The sequence below is a fragment of the Gadus macrocephalus genome, chromosome 15, assembly GCF_031168955.1.
Source record: "Gadus macrocephalus chromosome 15, ASM3116895v1".
NCBI lineage: Eukaryota > Metazoa > Chordata > Actinopteri > Gadiformes > Gadidae > Gadus > Gadus macrocephalus.
The window spans coordinates 2,411,735-2,437,142 of record NC_082396.1 but is presented as its reverse complement, the minus strand read 5'-3'; the positions used below and the strand labels follow the sequence as shown (position 1 = coordinate 2,437,142).

The 25,408-nt window shown below is 43.7% G+C and overlaps 1 protein-coding gene across 1 annotated transcript; it reads right to left on the bottom strand.

Annotated features, from left to right (window-relative positions):
* Positions 1-291: 291 nt before the first annotated feature.
* On the bottom strand, positions 292-23,973 carry prim2 (DNA primase subunit 2). The gene is made up of 14 exons (XM_060073135.1): positions 23,882-23,973; positions 22,756-22,905; positions 22,527-22,639; positions 22,332-22,423; positions 22,091-22,211; positions 20,688-20,783; positions 18,379-18,516; positions 13,299-13,366; positions 12,036-12,108; positions 10,973-11,158; positions 5,116-5,242; positions 3,773-3,855; positions 1,593-1,661; positions 292-631 (listed from the first exon to the last, which is right to left on the bottom strand). The coding sequence occupies exons 2-14, from the start codon at positions 22,898-22,900 to the stop codon at positions 434-436; spliced, it is 1,509 nt and encodes a 502-aa protein (XP_059929118.1). The 5' UTR covers positions 22,901-22,905; positions 23,882-23,973; the 3' UTR covers positions 292-433.
* Positions 23,974-25,408: the final 1,435 nt, after the last annotated feature.

Below are 25,408 nucleotides of genomic sequence, written 5' to 3'. Positions count from 1 at the left end.
CACCGCTCCCCATTTAGCCGCCAACCAGCCACGGTAGCGGCGTTTCTGGGACAGACGGGGATAAAAAAAAAAAAAGACTCGTTATGGACCAAAGAGCGAATCCTTGGAGGAACCGTTTCTCCGTGCGGCGACCGGCGAGAGACACCTCTTTAAAACCAGCCTGATCAGCAGAATAAGAACTGCCGCGGATACCGTCAGCACACTGGTTTAACAACTCAAACACGCTGCAGACGTGGAAAGTTTTAAGACAGAAACCCAGAGAAAATCCCCCGAAAGAAAAATAATAGGATGTAAACTTTAGGCAGAGTAGAAAACTTTAATAGTACGATGTGGGGGACACAGGACAAAAAACGGAATACAAAAACAAGCAATTTTTAAACCACCGTGGCGGCATCGGCGAAGACTCGTCCGTTCCGTGTCTGATTCGACGTCTTCATCCGTCCTGGAAGTAGGCGTCCAGGTCCTCGGCCATCTCGGCCAGGGCTGTGGGGTCGAGGGGCGGCTTGGCGGCCACATCCGGAGCCCTCTGCGGGGGCTCGGCCTTGGCCTCCTTGCCCCCGCCGCCCAGCACCCTCTGGCTCTCCAGGAAGTACTGGTTGGGGTGATTGAGTGAGAAGCCAGAGTCCTCGATCTGCGCCGGGGAAACAGGCAGAAGAACAACACAAACTAAGTTCAGCCGGGAGAGAGGGGGAACTTGCGTGCGAGGAGGAGGGGGGGGGGTTTGAGCCGTGGGAGGGGAGAGGATCAGTGGCTTGGATCTCAGACATGTTCAGACAAACAGAGGAGGGGAGTTCAGCGCCGTCTGTGTGCCCACAGACGAGCCCCTTTCCGTGCTCCTTCATACGAGGCATGTCTATATATACTTTGAGGCGCTGCAGCAAACAACGGCTGAGCTCGCTCCGCTACGACCGATATTGTCCAGGAATGATGAAATGGGGGCTGATGGTGCTTTAGGAAATCCTAGGAGCGGCACTCGGCTCGTCATGTCTGTGTGCCGTTCTCTGTTGTGTTCCAAGACAAAGTCTGGAGACAAAGAAGTGCCCAACTTTCAGCTTGTGACCTTTATTTTTGTCTTAACAAATAAAAAGGCTATTATTAAGAGTTATTGTACTACTGGTTACTTTGGTCGTTTTGTACAAATTGAATTCCCCGGCATAGGCTAAAGGGCAAAAAGGAACAGGCCTTGTAGATTCAAGCAGTGCTTCAGCTTAATGGTGAGGAAGCACTAACCTTACTCAAACAAACACCGCCCAGTATACAATCAATGAACACAAGATGGAATGGAATTATACAAGACCATTCATGGTGTTGACGGTCAGATTCACGAGCTACTATTTGACTTATTCGTTGGAAATGACATACACAGTACATCTGTCAGCTATGAGTGGGCGAAACGCACTGCGAGAATAAATGTTTCAAGTCAACTTGGATTTGATTTGTTTTGACTCAAGACTTTTCCCGGCTAATTTCTGACCAATCAGGCCGTCAGTCACAGGGGCGTGGATGTGACTCTACTCAGTGGTGGGGAAACGTAGTGAGGAACGGAGCATATATGCTTCTTTCATAAGATGTCCGGTAAGAGACGCCCTTACGTTGTGCGTCAACTCAAAGTACTTCTGGCAGGCCAGCTGGTAGTGCATTCCCTTCACCAGGTCCAGGATCTGGGTGGAGACAAAAGAAAAGACAAAACCAACAAGAGAGTAATTAATTAATATGGAACCAGCCTTGTATTCCTTGCTTATATATACCAGGGCTCTGACTGCAACCATTTATCATGTGGACGTGAGGTAATTCTTTCCTAGGTCGCAGTGGTGCCATTAAAAAAACCCATAATTAATTATTTATTCATTTATATGTGTCATAGTGGCAATGAGCCAATATGTACCGTTTTTTAAAAGGGGGATGGGCGACGAAGACACTTAATTACATTTAATTTGAATAACGCTTCAAAGTCGACAGAAATATAAAGCAAGTGTTTGTGGAGTCAGTCAGTGGCTTTGGGATCCACTCTGGGTCTGAGTGCACTCACACCAGCCGAGCCCCGCGACACGTTGTGGCGTACAAGGACAACACACGTCTGGAGATTAGATTTAGGTCCTGTTCTGTGGTTAATACAGTGAGTGGTAATGGAAGGCGCTGCGATGCTCGCCCAGGTTTAGAGCAGCGCCTGCAGGTACAGTGCTGCTGCTGTGTTGTGGCGGCGGTGTGAGTGCACTATGTGGAAACACGACCCACTCAGGTCTCAGTGAGGACACACTGCTTTGATCATAATACGAAAAAAGGGTTTGGGTACATTGTGCAAGATTTGATGAAAACACTACCGCTCTTCAAGAGCCTGTGAAGAAATGCACGGTTCTGGATGACAACTATGACACCCTATATGCAATTAAAGCAGGACATTTTCCCGTCTAATAAAAAGGGGTGCGACAAAATTTGTTAGGGTGCCACCAAATGAAAAAGTCACCAGTAGAAATTTAAGTGCCTAGGCGATGAGCCCTGAATACAATTCTGTATGTGCAGAGGACTTCAAAAACTCTTTGAATATCAATTGACCATACAAGTAAAAACATGGTTAACCAGTATCATTTTGTGATAAACTACATCTAAACCCTTGCTTCTTTGGCAAGGGCAGTAACAGAGCGAGTCCATTTCCAAACACCGCCAGTAGATTTCTTAACTCAATCTACCTGCGTGTCGCACCCGACTTGTGATTGAAAATGCATCGGTTGCATGATGAAAGTAGCGTCAACACACACACACACACACACGTCTCTGCGGGATTTCATTCCTGCTCAGAGCCAGTGCCAGTCCCAGCCAACGCCTGGCCTCTGGCCAGCAGTGTGGCGGTGGCTGCTTCACAGAGCCCATGTTATGCTTGTTAATCCGTTCACAGCGAGCGGGTTCACACCAACTTAACTCCCTCGCTCCCAATTTGTCTACCTACTTGCCAGTCTGCAGGCTGAGGGAGTGACGTGGTAAGAGATAGAGAGAGAAGAGAGAGAGAGAGAGAGAGAGAGAGAGAGAGAGAGCTACGCAGTGCTCGTGCGTTTGGAAGGTGGTACATGACAGAGATTGGGGGGAGGATGCGATTAATTTAATCTGATGGCAGACCGGCCTGCTCGGCCGTAGCTGTGCTCCTGAATTAGCGAGATGCCCTCCGTCTCCGGGTTGCTCGACGCCTTTCTTGACTCAGAGGTAAATCAATATTTAAACGTAAACAAACATCTTGTCAGAGAATGATTTATGCTAAATCTGTTCGGACCAGATGTTTGCCTAGCTGCTCTTCAGAAAAAAATAAGGTAAAGAATGCACAGAAGGCAATCCTTAAAGTTGACAAATCATGAATTATGTATTGGTCTTCTTTCTTGACTGTTATCTGCAGTACATTAAAGCCATGCGGCGGTGTAGATCAGAATAACCCCGCCAAAAGTACTTCCATGATGTTTGTTAGTCACACAAGACAAAATGGGAAACGCGATGCGTCGCGTGATATGAATTCCAATTAGGGGCACGTAATAAACATGGTACGTTAACATTTATAGAAGACAGGATAGACCATGCCTGCCCTGGCTTCCTGGCTGGAGTTAAAAGGGAAGCAAGATCACAAAAACTCAAACTTGTGATGCAGCACCACGGGAAACAAATCAAACCCACTCAACACACTTCTCAAAGAAATCTCAAAGAAAAGAACTGACCTTAGGTTGACGCGCAAGGACGCCAGACTGACAGATACAAAGAGATATAAAAGCAGACGGCTGGGGGGGACTCCTACCTGAGCGATGCCGCTGGGAGACACCTTATAGGACTGGAGCTTCTGTTTCAGGAGCTCTGCGTCGCTGTGACGGAACGGACATCCTAGACGGAGAACATGACAGCCAGTCAGTGACAACCCCAATCACCATCCACCGCTTTGAAACCTTGAGGTATCGTCGTTTGTAGGGCTGAACGATTAGTCGGATTCAAACCGACATCTCCATGTAATAGAACGCGATATGCAAATCGCAAAGGATGCGATTTAAATAAGAAATATACAAATTATTATTTATTTTTTTTACTCTTACTGACGGAGATCAGTAAGATTAAAAAAAATAATCCTTCACAATTCCATGGTTAAATAAAGATGTTATAATATCAATTAATGCATCAATTCGACTCAACACATAGGCCTGGCCTAAAGGAAAGAGCTGTTTATATGTTGACTGCTTCCAATGTTGTGTTGATCGTACTTATGAATGATTTATTGCTTGTTTAGTGAATAATACAGAACATAAAAAATACATAAAAAAATGATCGCATTACTAAATCGCAATAATGGTCGAGATAATCTCAATTTGACTATTTACCCAAATCGTTCAGCCCTAACCGCGTGGGCGCACCGCATCACACCCTAGTGTGGTGGGGCGCGTTGACCTCATCACAGCTGAAAGAACAACCCCACTTTATTTTTATTTATTTTTTTTAAAAGGGGCTGTAGAGGTCATGCAGGTGGTCACGTGATACAGATGTGTCGAAGTTCATTTGTGGCAGGTGGCTGTGGATCGTTAGTGGTAGTGGCTGCACCTGGGGCCTGCAGGCCTGCTCAGATGCTGGATTTCCCGTAGATTAATAAACATGGACGCCATATTGGTTGTGGTGACGCGTCACTGCATTTCCGCCATATTGGAGAGGTCAAGACTTGCTTGTAAACAAAGTTAACCGGGAGCTGCAGTTCTTGCTGGATAAAAAGCACTAAAACTCTTACATTTCTCAACCGATTTCAATGATTTGTTTCATAGTATATACTTTACATTAAATTTACTCCACGTAGTTCATAAACCCTTGATTTCATTTTTTGTTTATTTCTGTCAATTTGGGAGCCCGGTTGAAACAACATTATGGAGGGAAAACCCTGCGCACAAACAAAACATCCCAACAGACATCACTTTTTGATTCGGTGTTCACTGGATATGGATTCACTAACAGACAGTTAAGAAAAAAAACAAAAAAAACCGTTTCATTCCGTTTCGTTCACGTCAGGCTTGTCTTCATATGGTGCTTTTCTCATCTATAATTCAGGGCCGACGTCAACGGCTACAAACGTTGTGTTTACGCGGCGGTCGGTGGAAGCCTGCTCACCGTGGTGGTCGCCCTGGCTGGGAGCGTTGGACAGGATCACCTTCAGGCAGCTGTAAGGCGTGTAGTCGGTGCGCTTGCCCTCCTTGCCGAAGTTGTGGCGGATGCTGTAGGCGTACTGTTTGTCGAACTACGGAAGAAAGAACCAAAGGTTTGAGGAACACTCCTCGTGAACTCCCCGGACTTGGGGGGGGGGGGGGTCGGGTGAAGACAGGTATTGACATTTGGTGCGTCGGTATGGAAGGGATGCTTCACCTAATGAGTCACATCGCGGGACTTAAGAGAGGGGTTGTCCTGGAGCTTTCCTCCACACCCCAGACAGCTGATGTTCACACACTGGGGATGTTTGCAGCTAGTCGTTGCTAGGCTTAGTAGTTCGCACCAGGAGTACTTGTTGGTTAAACACTTTTTTTCTCTCAATATCAATCATGGAAGCACGCCACTTTCAATAGAAATATGCAGTTAGGATTAAGACCATGCTTTAATAGGCCCAATTATCCAGCGTTAAACAATGTGTTGGTTCATTCATTTCATAATTTGTTTATCTGATTCACAATTCTCAACAGCGCTTTTGTCTTCAGCCCAGTCGGCAACGGATTTGGAAGCCGTTTGTTAAAGGACGGCCGGCTGCAATGATTCACATCACAAAATGTTGAATGAACGAATAAAGTGGAAAAGGATTTCGTTATGAAAACATTACACACGAAGAACAAAACCTACGCTTACTTACATTCAGCTCTTACAAAACAAACAATGTTTGATCCGATCACGTCTGGCCTCTCAGATTGCTCAGTTTACATAAATGTATTTGAAATATTGGACCCCTTTGTACTGGCAGTGGCACCATACAATATTTAATTTTTTCGACAGATCAAATTTTAGCACCGTGGTATAGAAAGGATAGACAATGTCATGGGAAAAATAACCAAAGTTTTGCAGCATTTTAACACCATGAAGTTAAAAGGCAAACGATGTGAACAGCAGGTGCCACACTGTTCCACCTGCGCTGGTGGAAATGACTGCTCTGCTAAATTGAAATGGTGCTGCATTTGTTCCATATGCATTCACGTGTATTTTAAATATGCAATCAGCAATTATTTGATTTCGTAGATGTATTATATTAAGTATGCTATGTTACATTAGTCCTTATTATAGTATATAAGACAAAAATATAAGGATCGTCGATTCATTGATATATACAAAAATATATATTGTATAGGATTCGACGATCAGTTGACGATTGGATCTGACCTGACAAATCAGATTAGACTATGACAATCCTATTCGTGCACGCCTAACAAATGGATGAGTAAACAAATAAATGAATAAAAGTATACTATTTCTGGTGTATTGGATGAAATGTTGTAAAACGCTCCTACGCCTCGGCCATATTCCTTAAGCCGGACCGGCTGCCTGTTGAGATGGGGACCAGGAACAGAGCTGAAGAGGGCTTTCTGGAGTTACACCACCCCCCCCCCCCCCCACACCCCCCAACACACACCCCCAAAAGCTAGGCGATGGCCACTGAGAAATAGGACACAATCAAAGGGGGATTATAAAGGGTGTGTGAGCGTGCGTGCGTGCGTGCGTGCGTGCGTGCGTGCGTGCGTGCGTGCGTGCGTGCGTGCGTGCGTGCGTGCGTGCGTGGTGCGTGCGCTTGGGAATAGCCTCTTGGACATGGACCATGGTGTGTCTGATGTGGTACTAAACCCCAATTTCACATCCACCCAATTTTAAAAGGGGGCCTTCAGCCCCATCAAAAGACACATGTGGTTTACAACCACTTCTGGTGGTCATGGCGAGGCCTTCTTAGTGCACCGCCTCGTTAAAGGCTCATTAATGTCGTTAATAACGTTCTTAAACCGCGAGGGGCGACCGCTGTACTCGGCTAATCTGAGGTTTTTCTTTCTTCTTCGGTGGAAAAATCTTTCTTTGACCTGCAAACAACATTGAACAAATGAGGAGTGACATTTCACCAACAAGGCTGCATAGTAGTCTGTCTGGCTTGATCAACAGGGTCTTCCCAAAATAAAAGCTCCATCACGCTTCAATGCCCAATCACTGGCCACATTTACAACAACAACACCAACACCACCACCACCACCACATAAAACAATGTTCCTCGGCGATTGCTTCTACACTGCTGGTCTAAGGCATGCCTCTTCATCCAAGAACAATTTGTTTCAACTCAGTGCCCTACGCTCCAGTCTTTTATTTACATCACATGTTGCCCAACGATAATCTATGCTGGTCAAAACACCTTGTAATTGTGTTATATGGTCCACTGGCTATTTCAAACTCCCCGTCTTAACGGGCAACTGTGCCATGTGGATTCATGCATTTCACTTTTTTCTGGTAAGCCAGTTAAATTTAATTCCAGAGAGGTAAACCTCACTGTCTTTGCTCTCTCTTCATTGTGCCAATGCAACCACGCTTTTGAATACAAAGTTTCACAAGAGGGCAAAAGGGGCCGGATTGAAACTTCCATCATATGTAAAATTAGCACCAAGCGTTCCGCCAATTGGTCTGGATGACAGAGATATCCGTGAAAAGCAGTTAGGGCTTCGCAAAACATTGCAGAACACGATGCTCTGTGAGCACATAACGATCCATTCTGAAAGCACGCGCACCGGCTCAAGCAAAGCGCAGTGGAGGGAGGAAATCTTAAGTGGGTGACATATCGAGCTTAATACGCAAAACATTCATGAAAGCGGAAGAAAAGCAGTGCTACTCCTCACGCTAGTGATGCGTGGCATGTCTGCCAACCAATTATCTGACTCGGCTCACTATCTCTTGGTTAATCTTACGCACACAGGTGGTCGGACAAGCCATTCATGGAATCATTAAGCTCCCTGTTAGAGGTAGAGTAGGCAATTTATACGAGAAGGTATTTTCTTTAAATCCTGAAGGCAATCAATAAATCAAATGCTCTGAAAAAAGAAAAAAAATACGATGTCTGGCCATCAAAAACCTGTTATAAACTCATCCAGCCATTTAAATCGGCCCGCATTAAATGTTGGGATTACAGGGTTTTACGTCCATCTACCTATGCACCCGGCCTGCTGCGCGCACATCATCGACTGTGCACTCAGTGCAGCTCATCCTTGTAGCGCTTGGCCTTGGGCCTTATTTAAACAAGCCTCGGAACGTCTCCCAGCGGCTGAGGGCCGCGCCCGGGGCGCACTGCGTGACGCAGCACGACGCAATCATTCACCGGCTGATTGCGTGACATTGATTCGGAAGCTAAGGTTTCCGAAATGTCACATTATCGAGTGCGGCCGAGAGCCAGCAGTGCACAGCGACGTGCACGTTGACTCAAACACTGTAAACAATAAGTAACAGAGGTGCGGTTTTAAGTGTCAGCTGCGAAGGCACCTTTCCGATTGACCTCCCCCCCCTCCCTATCTCGCAATGAAACATGACGTTGTTAAAGGTTAGGGGGTCGACGCCGGGACAGCGAGTCCTGGAGACGTGAAGGACTTGTGGATTTCTGCAACATAAGGCAGTTTGGCATGAGGTCCATAGTGATGGTATATTGTATTATGCATACGATTAACCTTTAACTAGTATTCACTTAGATTTCATCCAAAGTGCCCTGGAATTGAAAGACAGGTAGTTTAGGAGGAGGGTAAAGTTATGCATGAAGCTCAAGGATGTGTACGGATAGTAGACCCTGGACCTTAGAGATATAACCCAGCTCGAGGATGAACACTGGCAACTATTCTATTGTGCCGTTTAAAAAAAATGAAATACAATACATTTTTTCCTTCCAGATTTAGACTTGATAATATACCGTGCTGAAAGTAACCCCTCTTGAAACCAGATCGAAATCCCTTGAACATTTTTAAATAAAGATCATAAAGTAGACAACTCAGTAGCATAACAAACATTATATAAAGGCTCTGTATTTTTGCCAAAAGATCTGAGTCGAGGTGAGATGGAGTGCAGAACAAATCCAAGATGCAGAACGGCGAGGGCTGGGTTCAGACCCAGGTTGGCGTGTGACTGACGTGCTACAGATTTAAAGAAAAGCCAGCATACGCACTTCATCCAGACTAGGGATCGACCGATATATCGGTCAGCCGATATTATCGGCCGATATTCGCGGTTTTTACGTGTATCGGTATCGGCCGATACGCGGTGATTTTCGCCGATATTTTTATTTATTTTTTTATTTTATTTTTTTACTTGTTCTACCTCACCTGTTTTTAATATTTGTTAAATATTGTTCATCTACTTGTTCTTACTTGTTCTACTTCACCTGTTCTTACTATTTGTTAAGTATTGTTTTTTTTAATTGAAGTTCAATAAATGTTCCTTTAAAAAAAAAAAATAATAATCGGCTCAAGAAAATCGGTATCGGCTAAGGCTGATGAAAAAATATCGGTATCGTATCGGCCCTAAAAAATCGGTATCGGTCGATCCCTAGAGGGCTATAGCCGAAACTGTGGCGTCACAGCTGGCCGTTACGTAAACTAGTGGTCAGCCGGTGGAAGGCGTTCATTAACCTCAAACCGGGCGGCGAGGACACAAGCCGCCCTGAAGCAATGCCAACCAGAGGCCATACGGTAGGAAAACTGGGATTAAAATACACAGGCAGTCCCAGGAAACAAACTGTCGGACAGGGAGAGAAACAGAAAGAATGGCTGGAGCTTGTTGATGACATGTACCCCTTCATTTCTAAACCAACGTAGCCTCTGTCTCCCTCTCTCTCTGGGCGAATACAAGCTCTCACTCTCTTCCTTTACCACACTAATACAACCTCTCCGTCTGTCCCTCTAGACTAATACAACCTCTCTCACACTCTCTCTGAAAACGAATGCACCCCCTCTCTCTCTCTCTCTCTCGCTCTCTCTACACTAATACCATCTCCCTCTCGCTACACACACCAACACAACCTCTCTCTGTCTCTACACACAAATATAACCCCTCTGTCTCGGTACAGACTAATGCAACCTCTCCCGACCCCTCCTCAGACTAATATAACATGTCTCTTCCCCCAGGCCTTCCTTTTGGCTGTGCTGCTGCTTTCGCTGCCGCTGCCTCTTGCCTTTTTCTGCGCCGTGCCTGTCGCATACTAATGAGCAGTCTTTGTGCAGCCTGCCACAAAGTGCGCCATCCTGACACAACACATACATCATCGAGGGAGAGCCGAGGGGGGGGGGGGGGGGGGGGGGGAGAGAGAGAGGGAGGTGATCTGGTCAGCGGAGTGCTGCTCTATCCTGGGCACGGGTGAGGCAGTGGAGGGTGGAGGGAAGAGAGGGCGGGGTGCGGGGGGGAGGGGGGTGCTGGACTTTAACGGCTGCCCATCTGTTTCACACCTGGGGAGATGCGGGTGGGGAGGAGGATGGGGGGGTGGGGGGGCTCCAGGAGGCACGTTGTCTCCGGACGGTAGGGGAGTTGAGATTAAAACCGCTTTAGCGCTGGGCTTTACAAGTGGCCTGAGAAGCCGTAGGAGACCGGCTCGTTCCACTGTAATGTTGGGAGTGCGGCTGCCAGCCATTCCATATTGGACGGTTGAAACAGTGATAGAGGTTTAATGAAAAAGGCTTCATCACAAAAAGGGCTACATGATGACCGTCTAAAGGACGAGGAGGGGACGATAACTCCCGTGGACCGATTCGCTTTTCGTTTTTCATTTACTCCTCCTTCCAGTGTTTCATCGTAACACAGAGGTCACGGGTAGGATTCTACACCATTTAAGCTGCAGGTTTGTTATTTTCTCAGCTTGTGGACACAAATCCAAGGGACCAAAGTCTCGGGCTACAACATCATATCACGCATCGCTAATACCGCCTCATAATCCCCAATTACCCTGCATGCAACACACACACAGACACAAGACACACAGACACACTACCTTGTCCATGTCCACCTTGCCCTTGGTGAACTCGGACCTCCAGAACTGCAGGGCCTGCTCCAGGGTGAGGCCGATGCCTTTGAGGAAGAGGCCGTACTGCATGCGGCCCCCGTGCCGCAGGTGGTGGTTCTCCCTCAGGGCCTGGTGGAGCCCTCTCATGCAGAGCGGGAAGGACTTCCCTGACAGCTGGAGGCGGGGCGGGGCGGGGGTGGGGGGGGGACGGGGACGGGGACGTTAGGTTGGACCACAACATGCCTGGTAGATGACCCCCACGTCAGTGTCCACACACAAAAACTATTTCCCAAATTACATCGTATGCGTGCAATAGATTTCAGCGGTTAAATTAACTTAATTCAGCAATAACTTTATCGGAGCGTATACAAGTCGGAATGATTTCCCCGACAATACGGGATCGTATCTACAGCGTACGGCCGCATGCCTTGTCGATTTCTTGCCGACATTTATGAAGACGGACCGGTAGCGTCCGCTGTGTGTTGTGGATAAGGCTTTGACCTTTGCCCAAAAATCATATTCGAAGTTCGCTTGTATATTAATATTAATATTCGCATATATTCATATATTTATCAATAATATTTTGACCATTAAATGCCTTCAGTAAGACCTGGATTGGGCTTTGCGAGGTTTGTTTACCGCGTTGCTATGGTTACCGGTCCTGCGTGTTCCAACGGTTTATTAGGTTTCTAATAAATCGCTGCCTAATCAATACTTCATTCACTGCCTCTTCCGTGGTCATTACAATATTATGAATAGACTGCGTCAGGTTCTCCGACGTCTCTCCCTCTTGGCCTGCCCATAACAGGTTCCAATATTAAGGGCTGCCTAATATTCGTTTGAATTTTGATTTATTTTTTGATATTCTAATTATATTCGAATAACGAAGTTCGGAGTCAAAGCCCTAATTGTGGACAGTGGACACCGGGCATTGCTCATTACACGACTCCAGATGAGGTGATAAATAACGTGGTGAGGGCCATGGCCACGGCTTGTTTTTATTTAATACATCTCAAGTCAAGTGAGAGGGCCGGGGCTCGAGTGCTCTCACCGGGTCGATCTGCTCCAGGGAGATCTTCCCCATGTTCTTCTGGATACTGTAATCCTGTCCAACGTAAGCGTGACTAAGAAAGAAAACAGGCAAGATACATCACAAGAAAATACAGTCCGAATGGAGTGCACCACAGCGAGGCACTACCAAAAGGACACGTAAAGAAATGCAATTATGGAGTATGATGGATTTTGTGACCGAGACTAGGTACGTTGATTTAACCAGGCGGTTGTAAATGCATTCGTTTTGCACCAAACATAGCACCTTCTTTCCTTGAAACTCAGTCTGCCGTGTCTCTACGGTTCCACAGAACGAGATCTCATCGCATCACACCGTGCCGCCCTATGTTCCTACTTGTCGTGTAATTTGTTTTGCTAGCAGATGCTCGAAGCGGAAACCCATTTCGATCCGACACCGGCTGCACACGACGTGGGGACGCTTGTACAAAAAGGATAATTGTGCCAACAGCTCTTGATTGTAGCGACACCATTTCTCATGAAATCCCCGGTGTGGAGCTACTGTGGCCGTTTCTTTTGTCCATGAGGCTTTACACGACGGCAGGGGTTGACCTTTTAAACGGTGGGCTCACTCTTTATGCTGGGGAACATCACAAACGACCTTTGGGCGTGCGCCAGCCACTTCCCTGTTGTTTCATTCTCATTATCTTCGTCAAACGCAGCCCTTAAACAACAGCCCTGGAAGCCAGTGTTTTCTGGGCTGTCTTTGGTGCGGGAGAAACAACACTAGGAAAGCCGCTTTGGTATGGAGATAATTTCTCTTGTGTTCTTTAAAGAATTTCACACATTAAATTGTTAATGCGTGAAAACAGGAAATCAAATGGCTTGGAACGTGTTGGCAGGGGCTGACATTTTCAACCCAGCCGGGTCATGCGACCAAATCGACTGAAGTATAATCTTTAATAAATATATATATATATATACACACATACACATGCATACATATATTAATACATACATACATACAAGAGTTAAGGTTAAAAGGAAAAAGACACCAAAGCATTAATAAGATATGTTCTCGATATAATCTATAAATCATTTATGGCAATTAATGCAAGCATAGGAATTTAAACAGCCTTACTTGCACTAAATCAAAGCCCACCGTTTTCATTCCTACTACTACTGTTTGCATAACAATGCTGTACATTAAGATGAGTGGGGAAAAAACCAACAATGAGAACTGTGTCGAAGGGGCAATCGTCAGGAGGAACGACAAGAAAATGCTCTTGTATGAGAAGATGAATACCTGAGGTGGCTGAGAAGAGGTTGTAGTCGCTCGTCAGAAAGCACGGTCGGCAGAGAACGGGCTGTCAACTACACGGAGAGAGAGAGAGAGAGAGAGATAGAGAGACCGAGAGAGACAGAGACAGAGAGAGATAGAGAGAGAAAGAGACAGAGGACAAGGAGACAAAGTGAGAGAATGGAATGACATCTGAATTGATTTAAACTTGAGTGACCACTTTTCGTTTAGTGTGACAAGTATGAATTAGAGTGTCACAATACAAAAGCATACGTCAAAAAACAAGACCACAAACGCTCCAGAGAAAGTAGCCAGTGGCTTTTTTCACGTCACTTATTGTAGATGGTCAACATTTGTATTCTTCAACTGAAGTTTGGGGTGTTGTCCAAAAAACATTGTTAACACAAACAGAGCCACATACAAACAAAATGTACAATTATGTTTACATTCTCGAAAATAATTGAGTTTAGCAGTTTAGTAACCACAATTTAAGTAACTATAGTTGCATAACGTCAAGGGAAACTGTTGATAATCAAATTTCTAAACATTGGGGGGATATGCGAAATTGGATGCTGCATACAAAAGGGAAAGCGTTGATAAGAAAAACAATCGGACGGAATTGATCGGGAATAAAAATGAATGCTTCATTAAGTAAACTGATTTGCATTATGAAGGCAATCAGCAACAATGCATAAATCAAGACATGGCTGCCATATTTCTGTCGGTTCAAATTAAAATGACCACGGCGAGCAATGTGGTCGTGCTGAGCAGCAGCTTACCATCGCATGCTCCCTAACGACCCTCTCTCTCTCTCCTCCTCCTCCACCACGCAATCTCTCATTGATGTCAGTGGGAACAGCGGGAACAGTGGGAGAGAACGCACATCAAGCCCATGAACAAAAAACAGGCCATCGCGAATACAAGCCCGGCCACCACAACATGCCTCCGTTCTCTCCATTTATGCCCAACATAACTACAAGGAGATGGGAAATAGATTGTCGTAGTTGACGCAAAGAAAAAAACCGTGACATCCTCCTCGCTCCCACCCTCGTTTTAAACCAAGTCGAACCGAGTGGGAGTGTGCGATGTCAATGTGCCAACTTCATTACCGCTGCAATGGCTCCCCGCTTGGCTATGGGAAGGGCCCCATAATAACATTGGACAGTCTGACCCGCTTCTCCAGTACCCCTTCATATTGGACGGGTTTACTTTTGTGGCTGCACATTGGGGAGGAAAAAGTGATTTAGCTGCACCTGCCGGTGGTATATATAAATATGTGAGTGAGTGTTAGACACACACACACACACACACACACACACACACACACACACACACACACACACACACACACACACACACACACACACACACACACACACACACACACACACACACACACACACACACACACACACACACACACGACGATAGAGAGAGGCTAGTGAATACAGAGTGGCAGCTCCCTATCAATAGTTGGGGGTGAAGGAGTGATGAAATGGTATTTTACGGTTTTCCCCCCCCGAGCTGTGTCTTAGCCGGGAGGATGTAAGCAAACCCTGGCAGGAAACAACCCCATTGGGGAGGAAATGATATGAGTCTCATATAAAAAATATATAAAAATAATGGCCCTGTAGAAGTCGTTTGCAGGAGTAAGGCAATAACACAGCGAGGGTTAGGGTTAGGGCCAGGGGTCATGTTCAGTTTGGTTATTGCAAACATGCAGCAGTGTCCTCACGGTATTGGACAACGTTTTGGAGCATAGCATCGACTAAATGGTAAATGTGAAATCTCGATTTCTGTTTAACGAATTGACAAACTTTTCTAAAAAACGGTTATTATACCTCATCTATCTATGCATAGGTACTGTGTGTAAATTTTTTAGGAACATATTTAATGTCGTCCTTCTTAGAGCATGACTGCAATTTATGGCAATGTGAAAAAAGGGGATGGGTCTTAATATTTTCTGAATGCACACTGCATATCCAGATAATGCCAGAGAATATCCAGTTACATATGTTGTGCACCCTTAAAAATGACTTTCATTCACAACAAGGGAGTTTCAAGCTGTGTAATCGCTGGCAGATATGGGCTGTCCTTGGTGGCCAGTCAAAATCATTTGCTTCCTGGCCAAAAAAAACTCAGAGAAACCTTTGAAGGCAAGGAACAAAGTGTTTTTTTAAATGCTGATTGGTTGGAAACACCAGCTCTCTTATTAGCATAACGGCCTATTTTTTCTTCCATTTTCCTAACAAAACATTGGTGGCTCGCTTCCAGATATTATCACTATGGCCAATGCAACAATTTACATAAAACATTGCAGACCTAATTGAAATTATATCAAAGTTAGACGTCAACAGTGAAAAAGAAAACCGTGAAATGTCAAAATGTAATTCCAAATGCATATCACATGGACATTTAGTGAATGCATTCACAATGTACTTTCAATGTCCAAGTAAATAAAAAAATAAAACCATATTGACAGGTTCCAAGATTGAGCACATTGAGCACATTTAGCACACGTTTACAAAAAGTACTTTGCTGTTAAAGCATTATCCGTGGTCAAATTTCTACAAGGTTTCTGACAGGGTCATACTCAAAAAGGTGTTTTTAATTGACTTTACATAAAAGGTTTTGTGGGGTTACTTTTCACACGAGTCATGTGTTCAATGTTGACAGTTGAGGGGGGGGGGGGGGGGGGGGAAGGAGTGACCGTGGCACGCTTGATTGACATCAGCCTAGCCACACCTCCAACTGATGTTACATTCTCATCTTCCTCAACCATTTGTTTGGTCGCTAATACTATTTGTCAATCGTCCGTTGAGCCCATAAAAATATACTGTCCTTAAAAAGTATACATGTAAGCGAAAAAGGTTTTGTTGGATCTGTGAGGCTGGACAACTACCCTGATTAGTTCATCGTTCATTGATTTGCAGCCTAAACAAAAGCCCACAATCCGTGAGCTTGATTGGGTAAGGGAGCTTGCCGACGTTGGCAAATCCAGATAAAAATCCCGCCCAGATTTCATGTATTTTTAATCCTGTTGCGATTTAAGCTTTTCTTTATCCGAAAGCAGACAAAGAAAGAAGAGGCAACGGTTTGTGTACTGAAGACGATTAACTTAGACTTGTTCAAATACTTGATGACATGGTTAATGACAGATTGGCGCAGTGGACGAGATACGCAGGTGTACGCCTTAAACCCAAACTACATACTGATTTCCGTATGCCCACTCAAAAATGTGCAATGAAACATAAGAATATAGTTTTGTGACAGAACACACCCTCAAGCAATTTCGTTAAACTAATACCGGGTCGGGAAAGGTGCGGAACAAACGTTGCTGAACATGCAGAGGTGAACAGGGCAGCGCGTGATATGTGTGCGACTGAGTGTGTGCCAGAGCGGGTAAGATCCAGCGAGTGGCAGAGAGTGACGGAGAACGCGAGAGGAGCTGAGGAAAAGGTTAGCAGTTATGTTGTCAATCTGGCAACGTTCGCAGGCCATCAGTAGAATGACTGGTAGATCTCGGCAGACTGGCGACTGTAATAATGGATCTCGGCTCGTAAAAGCTTGAGCAACCCCGGTGTAGGGGACAGGACTACAGACCAGGCTACATGTAGGGAACAGGTGACCACTACAAACATGGTCATGGGTCACATGGACTATTCTCTGTCAATCATTTCAGACCCTTTACCTCAAGCAGTGCCATTGCCTCCATTTTGTGGTACATACATCATGGATGTCCATTTGCAGCCATTTTTGCATACCGTATACGTTTATTTTAGGAATATATGTCAAACACTCCCTGTGCAATGATTTGCGTGATATTTTTTATTTGGAACAATATTGTTGGAATAATTACATTTATTTTTGCATTCCTTTATATGCTTTGCAGGGGGCTTTATTTGATTACACACACACTACAATAAACCAGACACAAAACTGGTCTACATGATAAGTATTATTGTGTGTTCACTGAAGTAGTTTGAAGCATTCAGGAATTAAGTCAATTTTATTCATGACAGTTATTAAGGAAAACAATATATGATTGTTCGGCATAAGAAGATAAAACATTCTAGTGAAAGGACAACAGCAAACAATTAAAAGTTTTTGTTCCGAGTCTCCCGCCTCATTTCCTTTGCTTCCATGTTTAAAGAAACAGAATAAACCTCAAAATCCATCAGATGGAAGTTAACCCACGACTGGGCTAACTATGCTAAAGGCATTGTGGAACCCAATAGCAGCTATGCCTGTCGGAGAACTCTAACTCAATATGATGACACATCCGTGCAAACCAAACAAAAACTGCAAGAGAACCAATCCTAACAAGCACCATCCTTCAGGCCTTCTTTTGGATGCCATAACATGTTTGGGAGCAAGGTTGTTGTCCTGCATTTCAATGAGCATCCGCTCAGAGCACCCATTCGGCAGAGGAAAAGCGTTGCTTCTACTTTTGTCTGCCTCTGTGGACACGTTTTACCGCAACAAAGCTGCAACCAAAAACTTGTATCGCTATTATTTGTGTGGGGCTCTTCGGTGACCTTCGGGAGACTTTTAGTAACCGTCAAAAGGATTGTTATTCACTTTTAATGGGAAAAATTGCTCGAAACCGTGGCTGTGAGCAAGCCCACTAATGTATTGATCACTGGGAGAAGGTGGATGGGGGAATGGAAAACATATCCAAGTGCTGAAATGGGTGTGACAAACTTTAAAGGCCTTCAAATGATGGGCGAAAGCACCACACGATAACACGAATCAGCATATTCAGCTTCCGAAGGCGGACTCGATGCAATTTTCCTACATTCGCTGTAAGTGGTCCGACCCGCGTCCAATTTGCACCATGAGCGGTATATGCAATCCTACCAACACAAGTGTGAAAAACACATTACCGTCTGGCTTGTGTGTTTGGACACCATGACACAAATTGCTCGATAAAAATTGCTTTACATTACATTACATCACATCTTCCCACAGCGTTCTGACGTTCTGATAACGAGGGGGTTTGAGAGGTGTCTGCCACAACGTCAATACGAGGCGCACTGCCGCTTTAGGTTCAACCCCTTCGCTGTAGGGTCGGCTGGCCACTTACCGCCAGCGCTTTGGACAGCTGTGTGCGGAAGTCGTTGAGCACGGTGATGACGATGTCTTGCTGGGGGATGTACACGTAGCCCGCCTTCAGGTACGCCTTCCTGTTCCTCACCAGATCCAGGGCGTCTTGGAAGGGAACCTACGAGACCCGACCCATGACGACAGCGAGCGTTTGAGAACAGGTAGGGTGGGGGAACCAAATGGATGGAGCCAAGCGTCGTGATATTTGAAGTGCGTCGTATTGTATGGATACGCCGATGCCAAGTATCTCTAAAAAATATGTGGAACATTTTACAACAATGCTTGGCATATTTGAGCATGTATACATTTTTTGTTTCAAATACCTCGGCCATTGTTAAAAGCACTAATTGAAGGTTGCCTAAGACATAAGTGTCCGCTGAATAAATGTAATGTAAATGTTTATAGATTGAATGTAAGAATACAACAATTTTACTTTTTGGTACTAGAAAGAATTTATTTTTGGTGAGGTCAGGGGAGCTGGTTTTGTGGAAAGCACAACACTTGAATTCTGACAAGAAAATAAACCACTGAATAAAGTTCACGACTGGTATTAGGAGCTTTGCCAAAGTAACACAAAAGCCGAGATGGTCTGCAGAACGCCTGCTTTTCAAGTTTCGGCAAACAGTTTTTATATCGTCGCTTCTCTGATTCCTCCCATAAGCTCCAAACCAGGGTTGTTATCAAACAATGCCCTAAAATGGCATCACCACCAACCAACCGTCATGTCCGGTATTCTGGGATTTGAGCCATGTATCATCATCAACTCTAACTTATCAACGTCCTCGTCTGAACATTCTCTACTTTCGTTGTCTTACCGTGCGTCACCTTGGTGCCCAGGCCTGAGTAATAGTAGATACTGGGTTAGAACCGAAGGTTCAGAACATCGGATGACTATCTAAGAGTAAAGAGTCTCTTCAGAAGACTGTATTTTCCGATGCTTTTCTCATTCATATCGCACACAAGCCAAGGTAATAATTATAATCGAATAAAACAAGTAAAACTCCCACACCGGTCATAACAAATATGGAGAACCAGAGAAAGAAATTAGGAAATGTGCCGTCCACATATAAATCTATAGCCTGGACTTATTTTGGAATAAATGGTGATAGAAAAGACTATTATAAGATTTTCAATAAATGATGTGTCACAAGGTATCCTGATCAAATCTTATCGTGACCAATCTATCGCAATACACGTCATTTTGTGAAGTCCGCTGCAAAACACAGCCCTAAGTAGAAGGCTTAACTAGTTGCATCTATCCGGCAGCGAGGAAAGGTAAAATAAATAATGGAAAACTTAATTAAATGTCTATATGTATTATTCAAGCTCTTCAACTGATTCTTCAAGGTTGTCCATGAAGATATTGAAATTTCACCATCACTGAAGGGTTACTTAGGATTCAAAAGCTCTCTAAATGAGGGACTTAGTAGACCACGATTGCTTTAATGTCTCAGCACTTCATGCAGAGATTTCACATGAATCCATGTTCACACCAAAGCAGGAGGAAAATGTGGCAAAAAAGGTTATCGATAAGAGTTTAGCTGTAATAAATGGGTCCGAATAAAATATGAACCAGTCCTAGTTTTATTCAATTTTTAATTCTAAGCAGAAAGGACATTGGGTAATTCTTATAAATGCAAAGCCCCAGCTTTCAATTAATACTGCAACGGAGCCAACTTTGCATTTCATGGTATGGACTGGCTGTGACATAAGGGTTCTGAGGAAGTTTGCTTTTACAACTCAGTGATCCCATGCAGTGGATTATCTTGAATAAACTAAGCCCTTGTTCATAATCACCAACAAAATCATGGATGATCTTGGAAAGCAATGCTCCTAACAGAAAATGAAAGTTGGAATAGAAATATCATGTTATTTTATCCAAATTGACATGTCTACCTTGTTAGCTTAATTCCACAGTCAACTGATTCACCTATAGAACAAAATCCACCAACCGGCTTGTCTATTATTCATGACCCATTCACATAGCTCCTCTACAGCAGATTTTTTAGTGTGAACATCTCAAATCCATAACAGCCATGTTTCCACTCAGCCCCATAAATAAACACAACGTCTGCAGCGGGCGAGCACACAGTGGACAGCTCGGGCTGTCACCTCAACACAAACCAATAAAATCCAGTACGGATCCCAAATCACATTGCTCCTACCGGCTATGCGTCACATTACGGAAGCGAGATACGCTATGAATGGCATTTTCTGTGTCGTGTCGTTTAATGCTGCGTTTTTGTAAACCACGAGGCAGAGAGCGTTTAAGGAAACAGGACGACTCACTTTGTAGTAGTCTTGGGTCTCCACTTTGCAGCCACTGAAAGCGTAGCTGGACTGGATCAGTTTTTCAGACAGGGCCATTTTCTCTACCGGGCCAACCTGAAGAATTGTATTGACAGAAATAAACAAGTAGTACAAGAAGTAGATACATTGAACGTTTAAAAAAAAAGCACAGACGGATTAGATCCATTTAAAAAAATGGAACGAAATTCTTTGACAATGTTGGAACATAAGATTAATACAAGATGGTACTAGTTTGTATTATTCAAATTGGAAGGTAAAGGAAGAATTGATATGATTAATTAGGAGATAAATGCAGTGCACCAAATAAATGTTCAAACTATGACATTAAACTACACTGAATGTCAGTATCCCCAACGATAACAATAAGAAACTCTACATGCCCACTGTACAACAAATGGAGCAGCATCATTTCACTATCTCAGGCTGTGGTACACTACAGGCCTTTTATAATTGCTGCTACTCAAAAGGCAGTAATAAACCCAAGCCTTTCAGCCTGTTATCACTAATCCTGAGGCACAAGAAAAGGTCAGAGCAAAACAAAGGGTTTACTTGAATTAGCTTGAATAATGAATGATGTTTTATTGTTTTTTATTCTGCTAATAACAGCCGATGCCACCATGCACCCATTATGTAGAGCCGATGTATTGAGGTCTCAGATCAGTGGGAGGGCCGGTTAGGCCAGTGGCTCGTCTCTGAAAGGTTCTGGTTCAATCCCACATGTCCCAGCATCGGCGTTGCGCAAGACCCCTTAACCCTCCCTGCTCCTTAATGACCCGTCTCTCATGCTCTCGTCTCCCGACTAAAATAGTAACAAATGTCAAATTAAAACATTTTCTGTTCATCCTCACCTCTGATATTGTCATGATCTTTTGTTAAGGGATAAAGATAACATTTTAAGGGAAAATGCATAGGGGCAGAGGAACATAGCATAGTACCATGATCAACAGCGCCATCTAGTGGAATGTTTGAGCTATAGGCAAGATTGTTGAGCGGTTCTTTGAAACGTTTTTTTGCCATTTGATCCATTACATGTGACATTCCAATAGGCCTGGAGGAACCCATGTAGTTTCATTCTGTATTCACGTTACCTGGACTAGTAATGCGTTTGACCAATGGTCGGAATGTGGTTATTCTGCATATTTGCTGAAGCTCATGTTTAACAAATCCATTAACGTAGTTCAGTTGGTCAACTAACTTTGGATTTAGACGAACACCATACCCCGAGAGATGATGTCTCTATGATGATTACCAGTCCTGAATTCCCAGCCACACCCACTACACTTTTGAACAATGGAGCACAGCAAGTCATTTATGGAGCCTCACATCAAAATGTTGCATTTACAGTATAATACGTGCTCAATAAGGCGTTGTACAGGCCTTACCATCTCATAATGCAGGTTATTGTGTTTCAAAAAAGAACTTTTTTGGACTGAACTCAGGCGGTTGAAACGGTGTCGGAAAAGGTCCACTTCCTGCTGAATGAACCACCTCCTGAGGTCCTCCCTTTAGGGCAACATGGACAACAAAACAGACATTAGAAAATACAACTTCAAGGTAAACCTGTTCTAAAAGGCATCTAAATAAGGGGCATTCAAATAAGGGCGCATTGTGGAGGAGACCTACGTCTGACAGTATGCGAGTCTGAGGATGAAGTGGGAGATGTGGTCTTTTCTTCGTCTCTCATACTCATTAGGCCCGACCTTGTCTTCCTCCTTCTGCCAAATCACAATCAAGATGAATAATGGGCCACCTTAGATCAGAGCAACCGGGGAAAAGACTGTCCAAATGGTTTGTCGTAAGCTTCAGCGCAATACTTACAACTTCGGGTTTGTTTGGAAAGAGTAGGTTTGAAAACTCCTTATCGAGCTTATTCTTGTAAAGCTCCGATCCCTTCACTTGACTCACTCCCAAGTTCTCAACCGTTTTCAACACTGGAATGTAAACACATATAATTGTAATAATCTGTAACAATTTTGATGGATTCTTCAGCTGTATCTAAGGAGGATCCTTTGATACAACAATCACAAGAGTAACAGGTAAGTCTTACGTTTCAATCTGTCCACAGCAAACGTCTCGAACTCTGTGAGCGATATGTTTTCAAGTGGGGGCTGTCCATAGAACTGCAGAAAATGTACATAGAGCTCCGTCTTTGGGTTGGCAATCAGCCTCCGTGGTCTCCCAGTAAACTGCATGGTTCCTAGTGGCAAGTCAACACAAACAATTTACCATGACAAGTTCAGAAAGTTGACATGGTGAATGGTCGTCATCTAAATGATATCGAAACTCTAGCCGAAAGCGACTAATTAAACTCCTTCCAGTACCCTATTCATGAAAATACAATTATCTGATTGTATTAAATGGTGATAAACTCCCCAATATTGCACCTCTGTGGACAGCTTGGGTCAAACTCTTTGTATCAGCATGCCTTTGGTTTAACATACCGGTAATACAATGTTTGTCTTGTTGTAGCATCTTTCTGTGTGTTCACAAGTACTTTACCCTTCAGACTAACTACTTGACCAAGGTTTGCAAACGCAGATTTTTGTGAAACCAAAGGTATGCTGCAGCAAAGATGAGTCGAAGCTGTCCGTAGAGGTGCAATATTGTTGAGTGTATCATCATTAAATTAAATCAGATGAGTATTATATTTTCATGATGAGGGCAGTGCTGGAGGGAAGTCAGACTCAATAGGTCGTTACATCCTCTTTAACTCGCTTGCGGGTAACAGAATTCCCATTGGTTGGGTGCCGATCTGTGTTACTTCCAAAAATGACTTCTGCACCAATTGTACTTCAATGGTAGGAAAACATACAGGTATTCTTAAGTAGCAATGAGTATATTCATTGCCTTTGGTTCTGATGAAGTAGCACATGCCATCAACACAACTTTATAACACCGCCTCGTTCATATCCTAACTTCATATACTAGCCTGTTCTTAGAGGAAGATAAAGTGTGGTTACGCCTTTGATGGGATGCTTCTGGTGCCGCTATCCTATGTGGGTAGCAGAACCAAACACACGCCTGCTAATCAGGCTAGCTATACTGTCAATTTCTGGTGACGCTTAAGCCATTGAGGCGAAAGCAATTTCTCCTTCCAGAATTGTACTATATACAATCCGTCGACATGTTACTACCAGTAGAACTAAAGTAAAATATAATAAAGCTGTCATTACCAACTTAAAGTTGAGTCGGTCTTCACTGTCAAACCCCGCCAAACGGCACTGTCTGTGTTGTTCCTCGAGCGCGGGTAAACGGTGACGTCATTAGCAGCCGGGAGAATGAACCAATCAGGCAGGGTCATTGCTATGCGTCATGTCCGGTTACACTTCATAAAAGTTTATTTTGCTGCATGAACGGTCACCTTTGAATATTATGGACCCTTTAAAAAATTAAAAGACACTACGACTTATAATTTCATATCTAAAGTTCACACATCCAAGCCGACCATCATTTACTGGCTTTTGCTAAAAAGAAGGGCATTTCAGATTCATACTTTATTGTCATTGTGCAAACTTGTACAATGAAATTGGGGGTGGTGCTATTTTGTGCCCTATTCACATTCAGACAGTTACACATACGTTTTGCATTGCATCTTTGTGTAGGCTATATATGTCCTATACAGTGTGTTTGACAGCAGAGACCTTGAAGTTATGTCTGAGCATATTAAAAAAAATACGTGATCCAAACATGTGTTGAGTTACAGTGACAACTACCCCCCAGTCTTCTTTCATCTTCAAGAGGTCAGCCTCCGGTTTTCGACATGCCTCATCTTCAGCCTGCATCCACACCCTTCAAAAAAATGGAGCCTATGTGTTGGAATAAGTAATGCAATTATCAACCTCGCATTAAGACCCTTCATTGGATCTTTGCGTGGCAGTCACTTCACTTGTATTTAATGGTGAATATTTTTGCCCTAAACTAAAACCGTGGTCCAGATGTGTCGCCGTTGCATCTCATTTACTGTAGGCCTATATATTGATTTTTATTTTCTGAAATAATATGTTTAACTATATCATTTCAGAACTACAAAAACTACAGTTAATTTAGAAGTGTTGAAGATTCATTCAGAGTACTGGGAAATATATGAATTAATGTACATACTTTATCTGCGGCGTGGATCTGAATTATCTGGACACACGTTGAATCACAATAATATTCTTATTACAGCAATATATAACAATTAATTAACATTATAATCAATATACAAACCCATAATTATTTAAGTAATTGCCTTTCCTTTCCTTATTTTTATTAAATACCTCATTGTTTACATTTGAATGCGTTTTTGTCTCTTTTTATTTATGTAATAAAATGTTATTCATTGTTTTATGTTTTTTTTTGCGATTTTTTTGCGGTACGGAAGCCCATCGACACAACGCGGTCGTTTTGCACATAGACATACGTTCAAAGATGCTGCATTGGCCCTTGGACTGTGCGTCAATATCGCCGCCATATTGGAGAGGTCGAGACTGGCTTGTTAATAAATAGTAAACGGGGAAGCTGCAGTTTTACTGGATTTTTACTAAGCACTATAACGTTTACATTTCTAAACCAATGAGTACTTTTAATTCAAGGGTGTATGATCTATGTGGAGTACAACACAAACAATAATACAAAAAGGCTTTTTCCTATAAATATATACAATATAATTGAATATCAATATTAAAACGACTTATTAAAATCGGTGGACAAAATTAAAA